Source organism: Strix uralensis, chromosome 19, assembly GCF_047716275.1.
Source record: "Strix uralensis isolate ZFMK-TIS-50842 chromosome 19, bStrUra1, whole genome shotgun sequence".
Taxonomy (NCBI): Eukaryota; Metazoa; Chordata; class Aves; order Strigiformes; family Strigidae; genus Strix; species Strix uralensis.
The window spans coordinates 16,340,638-16,353,301 of NC_133990.1; the positions used below are offsets into that span (position 1 = coordinate 16,340,638).

General features: G+C 47.6%; 1 protein-coding gene across 7 annotated transcripts in view; it reads right to left on the reverse strand.

The window, feature by feature from the left end:
- Positions 1-12,664, reverse strand: part of RNF213 (ring finger protein 213) — a 54,579-nt gene that overhangs the window by 11,231 nt on the left and 30,684 nt on the right. For all 7 annotated transcript variants that reach the window (XM_074889558.1, XM_074889559.1, XM_074889557.1 and 4 more), the window contains 20 exons: positions 12,346-12,441; positions 11,771-11,889; positions 11,070-11,192; positions 10,296-10,378; positions 9,335-9,482; positions 8,852-8,987; positions 8,233-8,421; positions 7,638-7,777; positions 7,044-7,198; positions 6,477-6,689; positions 5,908-6,089; positions 5,121-5,241; positions 4,910-5,010; positions 4,460-4,639; positions 3,767-3,930; positions 3,571-3,673; positions 2,774-2,888; positions 1,661-1,871; positions 501-691; positions 69-197 (listed from right to left, as the gene is read on the reverse strand). In XM_074889558.1, the coding sequence (XP_074745659.1) occupies positions 69-197; positions 501-691; positions 1,661-1,871; positions 2,774-2,888; positions 3,571-3,673; positions 3,767-3,930; positions 4,460-4,639; positions 4,910-5,010; positions 5,121-5,241; positions 5,908-6,089; positions 6,477-6,689; positions 7,044-7,198; positions 7,638-7,777; positions 8,233-8,421; positions 8,852-8,987; positions 9,335-9,482; positions 10,296-10,378; positions 11,070-11,192; positions 11,771-11,889; positions 12,346-12,441 (2,899 nt within the window). The remainder of the gene's footprint in view (positions 1-68; positions 198-500; positions 692-1,660; positions 1,872-2,773; positions 2,889-3,570; positions 3,674-3,766; positions 3,931-4,459; positions 4,640-4,909; positions 5,011-5,120; positions 5,242-5,907; positions 6,090-6,476; positions 6,690-7,043; positions 7,199-7,637; positions 7,778-8,232; positions 8,422-8,851; positions 8,988-9,334; positions 9,483-10,295; positions 10,379-11,069; positions 11,193-11,770; positions 11,890-12,345; positions 12,442-12,664) is intronic.

Below are 12,664 nucleotides of genomic sequence, written 5' to 3' on the forward strand. Positions count from 1 at the left end.
AACATAAAGCTGAAACACTGCCCATCCAGAACCCACAGCAGGATTACGGTGAGGAGAGCATGCCCTACCTTCTCCGCCTCTAGCAGTCCCTCAGTCCTGCACTCAATCATGGCTTTCCCCACAGCATCACGCAGGGCTCGGTAACTCTCACCACATGCCAGGTAACGGTCAATGTGATTAGTCTGGCTGTTCTGCACCTGCAGAGGCAAGAGCCCATGGTGAGCACGGTGGACATCGACCAGCCACCAGGCAAGGCAGAACCTCCTCTTCCTCCCAAAACTGTGGCATTTCAGCCTTTGCAAAGAGACAGCAGGCAGGGCCACCCGAACGGCTTCTCACTGCTGTAAGAGACCCCACTCAGACGATACGTCACCTTCACAACCACTCCCACCATGGTGAGCCCCACAAGAGCCATGCAACAGTACAAACAGCCCAAAGCAGCACAAGCTGAAGACTAAGAGGAGGCTAGAGCCATCTCCAAGACAACACCTCTTTTTTACCTGTTGCAGAATTTCCACTGGGAACACCCAGTTAAACTGTGCCTCCGTGACAAGCTTCTGAGCAAATTCCATCCCATACTGACTAGCAATTTTCCGTACTAGGTAAACACGATGCCAGTTGTTCTTGGTGAGGTTACAGAACACCCTCACGTTTGCCAGGTAACGCTGCTTCTCCTCTACATGGTCTTGTTCTGGATGGGGGTGGGGGAAAAAAAAATATTAAAAAAAAAAAGAGGCAAAACCACATCCTACCCTGTAAAACTTTTCTGTTGGCACTAGCTGTAGCAGCAAGCCCCTTTTACTAGTACTGACTAATTACACAGGAGAACTCAAGAGCCCTCTCTTCCTCAGATGCTTATCTAGAGCGTTTCCTCAGCCGGATTTTAGACAATGATTCATTTCTTTGTCACAGGATGTCCTTCTCAAGGACAAGTTTTCCCATGTACTGGTAGTTCGTTCTCAGAGCTCTTCCATCTTGCTCAATAGTGGCTTTCCACTGTCTCAACTGCCAAGGTGATGGTGCTCCCTAAGAAGGATCCCTGGGATGCATTTCGCTACCCTGACATGCTCGACGCAAGGGCTGGACACTGAAGTCCCTTGGAATTAGTTATGTTACTGCGCTTCATGAACTGTGTAAGTATCCGAGACTCTCCACACACTGTTCCTTTTTATTGGGTCAGCAAATCAGCTCAAAAGTTTTTTTTTTTTAAGTATCTCTTCATCCTTTTTAGCTGCACAGAGCTCTCATTCATATAAAACTATAAACCTTACAGCAGTCATGTATCTGAAGCATCATTTATGTTTTATTCATTTATTCATTAGAGTTCAATTCAGTTGGCTCTAAATAAAATTTCATTGTTAGCATCTAGAGAATAAAATAAATGTCCTTCCAAAGGCACAACTGCTATGTAACTACACCCTCGGGGTGACCGGCACAGCCTTGCTACTAGTTATAGAGCACTTGTAATCCCTGGTAAGGAGGACGAATAATGACTGACACTCCTAATGAAAGAGCAGAAAGCGGATGCACTCGTTCTTGGCCACGCATCAAAAGGAGCTCTAGCACGGCACAGGATCACTGGCTGTGTCCAGCCCATCTCCCGTGATGCCTTTGCTCTCTATACAGCGTTTCCATTTGATAGCAGAAGAACCAGACTTACCTGTGGGCCTGTGCAAGTCGAAGAGCAGCTCTGCAGCCTTACTCAGGTACAAGCGAACCTTGGCTATGGCCTGCAGATATTCAACGGATGATTCCTGAGGAATTTCTTGATTGTTCTTTGGGAGATAGTTCTCTGGAAAGCCTCTTTCTCCGGGCAAATAGTTTATATGCTCATATCCAAGGCTGCCCTCAGACTTTTCACACATGGAATCCTAAAGATGGGCCAGAATACTGCATGAGTGGCAGAACCACTTAAATCAGATGTCCCGTGCACTGCTACTTTGTATCTCCAGTGCATCCACACTGCAGTAAGCACATTAACCTTCCATGTCTCTCAGCACCCACCACCCCAATGCCATTAGCTCCTCCCTGTGATCTCTCCAGTGCTTATCCTAAGCCTCTGCCACGTCACCAAGCACCATTTTCAGCAATGCACCCAAACTCTCTCCCGTATCTCCTAAGCATGCAGCTGAGTTACGAGGATGCTGAGTAGCCACCCACATGCTGAAACACACACCACATGTTCCGAGATGCCAAGCTCTACCTGTCTTTCCCTTAGCAAGAATACAAATTTTGATCGTATCTACAAAGTCACTATTTTAATGAAAACTGTAAGAAATGAAACCTCTACCCTGCTGTCAAGTTTGTTTAAAGTTGTCCAAAGCATTAAAAGTTACGCAAGGGGAGGAAACAGCAATCTGAACAAATCAAAATCAAAAGCTCTGCGAACAAAAAAGTGTCTGTGAAAACAAGAAAGTAGTCCCATAGTGAACTACTGAAACTAAACATTCCCTTGCTTGCTGCAACACTCCTGTGTTGGAGTTTGAGTCTTACTGGGCCTCACTTAACAACTTAGAGACCTGGATGTCCCTGAGAAAGAAGAATTTCTGTACTGCTGCAAACACACCCCCCCCCTTCCCTCGCAAAGCCAGGCTCGTTACTGGAGAGCAGGTTCTGAAGTGATTTGATATAAACTTCCCTCAGGACTTTCTAGTTGGGCAGCTAGTTATGTGCACAAGAAACTTGCCTACAATTGCAGAAGAATTTCTATTCTTGACTTTTTTATTCCTGCAACAGTTTTATTGCCCAGCTCTTACCTACCCAGCACTCTTACCTCTAAGCAGTTGACAAAAAGCAAGTAGAGTTCTTTTTTATCATTTTTGTCTAGGATCTCGTTGTGCTCTACCCGGGACAGGTAGTGTTGCACATCATTTTTCACTTCATTGAAGCTACAGGAGAGAGAAACACCCCTTACCACAGCTGCAATACTTGATGGCTGTTACCTATGTTCTAAATCACGACTGAACTAGGAGTTGTGTCCACATGACGGGGGGGGGGGGGGGTCACTCTGGATCCATCTGGAAGATGGAAAGCAACTGTGCCGTGTTTTGCCAGATGTCATCTAGCTTCACAGTCTGAGCTAGGCTTTTGTCATCAACCACACTAAATTAGCATTTCTAGGGGATATCACCTGATCTCTTTTAAGCATCTGATTTAGGAGATGACCACAGTTGAGCAATGGCTCTGACTGCAGAGGGAGGCTGGAAGAGCTCGTGTGAATGGAGAGGTCTGTGTAAGCATACAAAGGACCCTTTGTGATTAAAACATCATTTCTTTGCTGATCTAGAGCGTATCAGTTAGCTACCTTTAGGTTACCTAAGCCACCCATGTTCAGCACAGGTTTAGGTTAGGAACAGCTAGGTAAACCTTGGCACCGACACAAGCTACATGCAAGCCAGCCAAGTTGCATAATTAATACAAAGGCACAGGATGAATTTCACCTGTAATGATTCAAATTCAATGAACAGCATGGAAGTGAGGAGAACAATCAGACTGGTTTGATGAGGTCATGAAAAACAAAGCTGAACTACCCCCTCATGTAACATCCATCAGTTCCCTGACTGTGCTCACCTGTACTTCAAGAGGAGCTTCAGCATTACGGAGCGGATGATGGGAGTTTCATCCACTTCATCGTTAAATGGGGACAGAAATTTTGTGTAGATAGCAGGTTGATCTGTGGAGGTAAGAAAGAGACAAGTTTGGAGGGCGAGAAAGTGGCGAGAGAATCAGCTCCATGAGGCTGAGCGTCAGGATGAAGGGAGCTCACCTGAACCTTGCAGGAGGCTTCTGTGAACAAACAGCAGGTTGAGGAGCTCTAGGATCACCTCTGCCTCAGGGGGTTCGTTGTCCTTAAAGCACATGGTAGTGACCACATCTATGAAGAAATTATTGCATCTCTGCCGGAACAGGGCACCTTTTGCTATGGCATCTCTAGGGGAAGGGTAAAGAGCATCAGGACAACATTCAAATACAGAACCCCTTAAATAATGGATGAAGCAAAGCAGGCACAGGCAGAAGTCACCAGGGTGAGATCCTTTTCCAGCTTTCCAAAGGGCTGGATTTGTGCAACACTTCAGCAGTATTGTCTGCAAGGGCTGTGTCACATTGACAACTAAGATCACAAATGGCAATGCGATGCCAGATACGTTTACTGAGAGTTTTTTGCCAAGCTATCACAGAGCAATCCAAGGGGACAAGCAGTTCCCTTGTCTGATTCAGCCTCTAACAGTGCTTTAGCTTACAGGGGTTTGTAACTACAGTTTTCTTACAGCGGCCAAGGCAACTTCCTCCCTTCCTTTGAAACAATAAACAGAAAATGGACAGGACCTGTTCCAGTCCTAAAAAGAGCAGAGTTCCCTCCACCCATTCTGCTTGTGTTGACAACTTCAGAGCTGCAGATCAGAACTCCCTCACGCAGCCAGCCCCACTGCAATGCTTCCACCCTGGCGAGGGCGAGTACCTGAGCTCCACCGAGACGTCTAAATCAACATCCCCCACGGCAACTTTGCAGTATGGACAATGCATCTGTGCTGGTACCAGCCACGTTCTGATGCATTTCTGACAGAACACATGGCAGCATGGCAGGCAGACGGGATCCTTCGGCTCTCCTAGGCAGACTGGACATGACTTCAGACCGTGTCTGTAATTCAGAAACAACAATGAACACAATCGCCTCAGTGCTACCTTACCAAAAGCCTTTAATAAGATGTTCATCTGCAACTAGAGCAAGAGGACATAATGTAAGACCTGTTGGCTAACTCTTAGCTTCAGGGTGCAGAATAAAATGGAAGTTATTGCTCCTCATTTGGCTTTCATTACACTGCATGCAGCTCTGTCTTACACCCAGAGATATGCTGGCAAGATGGGCAATATTCCTACTGCACCCTGCGACTTGTCTCAATGTCACTACCTGTAGAGCCTGTGGCTGACTTCATCCTTACATTGGCACAGTACTTTCATCATTGCAACAAAAGTTGGATGAGTCTTCATGTCCGAATTGTGCTGAAAACACTGCAGAGGAGAAGGACAAAGCTAAATGACTCAGCAATAACACCCGAGACAAAAATTCACATCATCAGCAGATGCAAACAGGGAAGAGGTGAAATCACATCTTTACTTACATTGGCAAGAAGCAAAGTATATTTTTTCACTAAATTCTCAAATTCTGGCATCAGAGTGTTGATGCCAAGCAACACATGTTCTACAAACAGAGACATGGAGAAGACCCGGTCCCAGCAGACTCTGTGGGAAGGAAAGTGTGATTTCAGAAAGTACAATGATGAGCTGAGAGCATGAACGGAAGTGCAGTGTCAGGTCAGTCTTGTGACCTCACTGCCTTTCACACTCAGCACTGCAGAATTTGTTGCTTCTCACTCAACTTCTTGCTCCACCCTTGGGTTAATCAGCCCTGGCTCTTTGTCAAGGACAGAACACGTACCAGCAGCTAACCGTGAGCTCACAGCGTAGGAGCTGTCCTGTAGACAGCACTGCAAAGACCTTCTCACACCTCTAACTTCTACACCAAGGAAGCAATAAAAAAAAAAAAAAAAAAAAATCAGAATTAACTACACTTTCTTCGCTTCAGTTAAACTAAACAAGGTCTGTGGGAAACTGGGGTAGCTCTCTGGGCTCGTCTTCCAAGAGACAAGACTCCATCTTAGTCGCAGTGAAGCTCCCCATCCCCCTTTACACACAGGGGATGAAGGGGGGAGATGCTGCTGCTTAACAGGCACCTCAGGAGAGTTTTAAATAACCCCTGAACCCAGCTGGAACGAGCTGGATGATACTGCCAGATTTAGAGGGAGAATCTAAAAAGGGAGAAAAGCAGCACCAGAGCAGCTTTCAGCCTGTACTAATATTAACAGCAAGGCAAAAGATCAAGATTGTGAGCAGATCTGTGCTACATACTTCAGATTTTTCAGCAGCTGATGGCACCAACTCCCAGTCCTTTGTAAATCCTTCTCTTTACAAAGGAATTCAATGGGCATACGAAGATTCTTCACTTTCTGCAGCCAGGTCTCTGGATGGGCTGTCTGCACTTGATTCTCCAGCTCTTCAGCACATACCATTGCAGCTAGCACATCTAAAACCTAGATACACACACAAGGTTTAAGTATAACAACAGTTGTGTTTCAGAATTATTTATGAACCTTGGACTCCCAACGTGGTTTTGCTGTACCATGTGTTCTACTGAATAATGTTCTAGCTGATTATCCTAAGCTCTGGAACTCTCATGCTCATGGCTCGGATCATTAGCACATCCTATTAACTGATGCAAAAGCAGGGCAACTATTTTAAAACCAGCTAGTAACAACCATAACATAGCAGATTACTCCTAATACTGAGAATCCTGACTGAGCTTGCGCCTCCCACTTCACTGTTGCTGAGATCAAAAGGAGCCTGAACACCAGCTAATTCAGTGAAGCTAGAGCTCTCTGCTGGGGCTGAGGATCACAAAACACCCGGAGTGACCCTACCATCTCAGAATGTGGAATTCCATCTCCTTGCTGGTTAACAAGGTAGTCAACCACACGAGGGTGTACAGCCAGGATCCTAGAAAAGTTCTGCAGGCGACTCTTGAACTGACTGTATCCAAGGTGGACCCAAGGCAAGGACGGCACCGTCTCCTCTCTCCTGGGAGATGCTGCCTTCCATTCCTCTATGCAGGATAAGAACGCACTTCGCAGACACTGGAAGTTTAGAAAGAAGTTAAAATCAAAATGAAAAAAGAACTTTTATAATTCATTTGTACTGGAAATCCTCGCAAAATCCTCTGAAAGAAGAGAACCAGTACTTGACAAAGACAGCCTTAAATGATGTGTCAGTTTTTATAGGTGCTCCTATAGAAGTGCTTTTCTGAGTAAAGTCTCAGCAATTCCAGCAGCCATTCAGTGTCAAACGCCTCCGCTTTGTGGCCACCCTGCTATGAGTCTGCCTCGGCGGGGGATTTTGCCTGAGAAGGCGAGACTGAAACAGAAACGTTCACACACATCATGCTCTTCTCTCCATCCAAAGGATCTCCAGCTCTCGTTCCAGACACTGACCTGCAGCTCCTCTAGCGACGACACACCAATGGTCAGGACAATAAAGTCTGTGGTGTAGCACTGGAAGAGCATGTGCCTTTCTTCCTCACTCAGAGCAGAGAGGAATTTTCCCAGTGCCGTTTTCTGGAAGATATCCACAAACTTCTCAGCTTGGTCTGGAAAATGAGAATGCAGAGAAAAGCTGAATATTAGGAGGAGGGTGGGTTTGACACAGCTTCTATCTGAAAGAGACTGACACCTGATTAATCACTGATCCATACAGCACTGCCCTCATTCAGAGCACTAACGAGGGATTTGAGGCCAGGCCTTCTCCACCCAGGCACCAGTGACTTATTTATGGAATCTCACCTTGGCATTAACTCCTGGAATTTCCACAGCATTTTGAATACAAGGGCACAGAACACGTGAGAAAGACTAATAGTGAGAAGCACAAAGAAAAGGCAGTTGCATAAAGCTCTGTTGGCTCCTGTCAACACAGGGGGATTGAAGGTGACTCCAGGGTCACAGAAAGGTAGAGGCACAGTAGTGAAAAATAAGTTTACAGGGCAGGTGGGTGGAGATGCTCCGTGTCACGAGCTCAAGCCAGGCTCTCACCTTCAGTGTTTTGGATATATTGAGCTTCCAACCATAGCTCATCCAAGTACTCCTTTATCCTCCAGCTGAAGGGCATCTCATTCCCAACATCAGCAGACACCGTCATGTTGTTCTGCACCAGAATTATCTCTGGCTGAGAGCTAGGAGATTAAAAGGTCATTAATGCACTGGGCTTTTGCCTGGGAAATGCATTCAGACAACAGAGGCAGGAAGCTGCAGAAAGCAAGAAATTAGCCCCAGAAGGGGAGGAGGGAAGGGGAAGAACTGAAGGACTCATCAATACAGCTCATCCTGCCAACTGTGTAGCATTAGGACTCACTCAGGAAGCCGTCCCTGGGAAAAGGGCTGCAGTGGCAGGACACGTGGGCTTCAGGGGCTGGGTGAGAAGCGTGAGCATGCCAAGAGCTAGAGAGCAAAGCCCGGGAGTACTGGGAATAAGGTAGAAAGAACAGACGTCAGACAAGTCACCGAGAACTGCCCTGCTGCCTTCGGCACAGCGCCGGGCAGCAGCCAAGTGTCAGTCTCCCACCTGGATTTCAAGGCAGCACTGAGCACGGCCAGCCGAGCCCTCCGGCTGCTCTCGCCAGCGGCTCACCTGTTCGCACCCACGCCAGAAGGCACAGTCAGAAGTTTTGTATCACTGAAGATGAACATCCACAGGTTTGTCACCCACTCAGCTGCCGGCCTGACCAACAGCTCCAGATTGCCATTTCTGTCTATGACAGCAATCAGGAGAGCCAGGAACGGAGTGATCACTTTCTGGACCCGCTTCCACAGGGTGTGCCTTTGGGGGCAGAAAGAGACCGAGAAACCCAGAGGGCAGGTGAGCATCACTATCAGCAAATCTGGAGGTGGTTGTCTCGAAAAACTGCTGACACTTGCATGTGAGAAAAATCCTAATCCTGCCTTTAAATGGAAAAAATACCACCAATAAAACCCCTACGCTTCTCTCACTTGCGGCTCGCCTGGAATCCCACTGTTCCACTCAAAGCACTTGTGCATTCCTGCCCCAGTACAGCCCATTCAGCTGTAAAGTCACTCTCCCTCAGGAGCCAGGAGAGGACAAAACCGCCTTCGGAGAGTTTCCAGCACAGACTGGAGACTGACACTGCAAATATTCAGATTACACAGAACTGCTGGCTCTGCTGCACAGTTGCCATTCGCAGACTTCTCTTGGAAGCCCGCAGGTTACAAGACACTGCTGCTGTCCTCACCTGAAGGTGCCTGCCTCCTGGAGAGCACTGAGGTTGGAAGCCTCCCGAAGAACCCAGTTTTTTGGGTGAAGGGAATTTTCTTCTTGCTTCTTCAAAAGGTTGGAGAGACGAGCCTTTGTTATCTTCAGGAAAGAGGCTAGAAAACAACAGGGAACTTGCATTTTCTCTTCTATTGGCACTGGATCCAAATCCAAATATCACACCAAGCACAGCATTTTACAGTTGTTTCAATAATGAGCCAACCAGGAAAAAAACAACCACCAGAGCTAGCCCAGCCAGAGAAAACGCCACGACCTGAACTGCAGGGAAAGCCCTACAGCCAAAGGAGCGACAGACTGCAGCAGACACGTGTGTGTGGGAGACTGCCTGGGAGATCCACCTTGCCTACCCCTGACCTTTGGGTCCCCCCTGAACTAACGTACATGTTTTGGCAGGCCCCTAGATGCTCAGGGACGCTACCTGCTGCAGCCAGGAGGCACGTACCTTTCAAGTCATCCTCTTTGGACAGAAGGCCAAGGAGAATCTTAATTCGTTTTCTGCTTCGACTAAGATCCTCATTTTGGTCCCGCAGCATCCCCACAGCACTTTGTACACAGGTCCTCAGGAGTACAGTGGTGTCCAGGATTTCACCCTTCCCAGGGACAGCGTGAAAACAAGTTCATTACTCTTCAGTTTTACACCCTCGCCCCCAACACATCCCTCTTAAATTGGTTATAGTGCTCTCTAGAAAGGGCCTGTCCCCCTGCATCCCAGCTCCCTGTTTTCCTCTCATCTCAGGCTGCAAATTTAAGTTCTTCTTTTGCTTTCAAGTACATGATGCAACTCCTATGGCCCTTTCAGATTAGCAAGCACCACAGCATTTGTATTGAGGTAAGACTCCTATAGGAGGAAATTTCAGCAGTTCAAGGAAAAAAAAGTGGAAATTATAAACACGACTAGGGAAAATATGCCCTCCCTGGGAGATGCTTAGGCACTGGAGGGGCAAAAACCACCTTCAGTCACCCTTGTCCTGGACATCCTCCAGCTGATGCTGCCAGGGGAACATGAGCCAGTCTTAACAGGGCTGCAGCCCAGCAAAGACCACAGCCAACCCTGGCACAGCTTCAAATGCACCAACGGCTGGAGTGGCAGCCTCAGGATCACAGTTCTCAGCTTCAGGGTGTAGAAAAACAACAGACACTTAAACCGGGTTTTTAAAAATTAGGAGTATGAAATGACTAAGGAATTAGAGGGTCCTTAGAATGGTTTACTACTTTAATGATGCTGATTTTGATTGGGCTGCAGGAGGAGGAATTTGTGTCTGATCGTTAACATTCACAATGCAGATAATATTCCTGATGGATTTCAAGTGAATGCAGATGCAAAAGGTGTGTTGTGCCTACGGATGACAGAGAGCAGAGCCACACTGAGAGCAGAGAAGCAAACAAATGTATTCTGAACTGACCTCACAGTGCTCTGCTTCTGGCACTGGCGCTTCAGCCTCCACCTTGCTCTCCTCCTGTTCTCCATTCACAGGCAGAGCTGCAACTAAGGTGTAGAATTTTTATTAGAGAGAAGCAGTACATTTCTGCATCAGATAAGAGTTTATTTAGCAACTGCATCCCAGAGCAGCAGAACATCTGTCAGAGACCCATTATCACCTGCGTGAGTAGCTGAGATCCACCTCCCTAAACACAGCTACAGCTGCTGGGGCTGCCAAGCCTCACACAGCAAGAACTGGGAGAAATATGACACCCAGGGCTAATACACGAAGCTCTACCAGAATCCTGTGAGGCAGAACGGTGAAAGAAAAAAGCATAAGGAAAAACTGAGGGGAAAGAAAAAGTCTTTTCTAATCTTCCTACAGGTTTAGGTGAACGGATCTACATTCATTCAAGTGAGATGTTCTCTGGAGTGACTCCCTGTCAGGGGGCTCTGCCACGCAGCGTCTGCTGCCTCCCGTGCTGAGGCAGAGCTCTCGGGGTGTTGAGCAGTGCAAATACCACATTTTTGTCAAAAGAGGAAACTACCAAAATAACTTACTTGATGACCCAAAACTGCAGGAACAAACCAAATACAAATAAAATTTGGTAGCCATGTTGTAACCCCCCACAAAAAACAGATGCTGAGCAGGGAAAATAGCCAGATACATTGTACCAGGCAAAAGTAGCTGTACCAGCACCAAGCCTGGGACTGCATCTTCCCTCTTCCCCACTGGCACAGCCAGCACGCAGCTCACCTTTGGTTTTACCCGAGTCCTCACAGAACATCTGGCTGATGGTGAGGTTCTGCAGGGCCGTCATATCGGAGATCATGTCCTTGGATCTGCGGAGATCATCTATATGCACCGACTGCCACAGTCCTAAAGACAGAGGACAAAAATTTTAAAGAGTCATTTCATGCCTGCAGCATGCTCTTCTAGAAGAACTTCCCAGGAATTATCTCTCAGTGCCTGTGGGCTAGCAGTTCACAGTCAGAGTTTGCTTACTCTCACTTCCTATGTGGAAAAGGAAAGCAGCAAGTCGCTTTGAACACGCTCACGTACACCACCCTGACTGGGGGGGGGTGCACGCTACTGGGGGGCTTTGAGGCTCCTCCAGCCCACCACATGCAGCAGGAACCTTGCTGCTGAAAGCAGAATGTGTGAGCACGTACTCAGGAGCCTCCTGGAGGACAACGTGCCAATGCAGCAGCACGGTGTTTGATGCTCACCAGCTGACCAGAAAGATTCGTCTGCCAGCAGCAAGGCAAGGTGCTCCCGCAGAGGAGACCAGGACCCCCCCCAGGGACAGTCCCCATGGGTAGGAGAAGCAGCTCTGACAACCCACAGGACACACCGATTCCAGATTTTAAGCATTAAAAAGGAAGGTGAACAAGAGAAATGCTGCTCTGGTGTGCTTTCCTGAAGCCAGCTGAAGAGCGACAGACGGGCAGACCCACCTCCATGAAATCCCACATAGGAGCTTCCTCCTTCCACCCGGGAAAGCTTCATGATAAAGTAAACAAAGACAGAGACTTCTCCCAGGTCCACCCTGTTGATTTCATTAACAACGGTGTATCTACAAGAGAGTGGAAATGCTGCTGACAGATCAGACAGACAAAAAGGCATGGCCACAAGTCTTTCCTCTGTAAGGGAGGACGCAGTTTTTCCCCCCTTACAGACATAAGCGACTCGCCAACCCTGCCCAGCCGGCCATGCCGAGCCTGCCACCTCTAGTTACGCCTCCAATGACCCCCCTCATCCTCAAGTCCTCAGGACTTCTGGAGCCAACAGCAAGGATTCACACTTCAGAGGGGATTATCTGGTAACATGACCCGGCCTAGCTTATTTTGTCGTGGGTTATGAATTATTATTTGAAATACAATTAGTGCTTCTACATTCATTCCACTACGGAATAAACAAAGGATCACTCGTTCCTGATTCTGAACCCCCCAGAACATCACTGATCATCAAATGGTGGTGGGGAGTCGCCAAGCAGAACAGCTAGCTGGGGACCACTTCACACTTGACTTACTTGGCTGAGGCGATGAGCTGGGCATTTTGAGAGCCATCTTCAAAGTCTGTCTGAATAATAAGGATTTTATTTCCTGGTGTGGCATCAAGGAAATCTCTGAAGAGCGAAAGGGGATTTAAAAGAAATCACTAAGTGTAAAAACAAACTGTTAAAGCCTGTAGAAACAGTCACTCCACATTAGCTTTGGCTGCTGCAGGCAGAAGGTGAGATTAAAACACCCATCCTACAGCGATGGGGTAACTTCAAAACCCCCTCTCAGTACGCTGGAGCTCATACAGTTGGCACCGAGCCAGGCCACTGCTGGGCACAGCACGGCCTC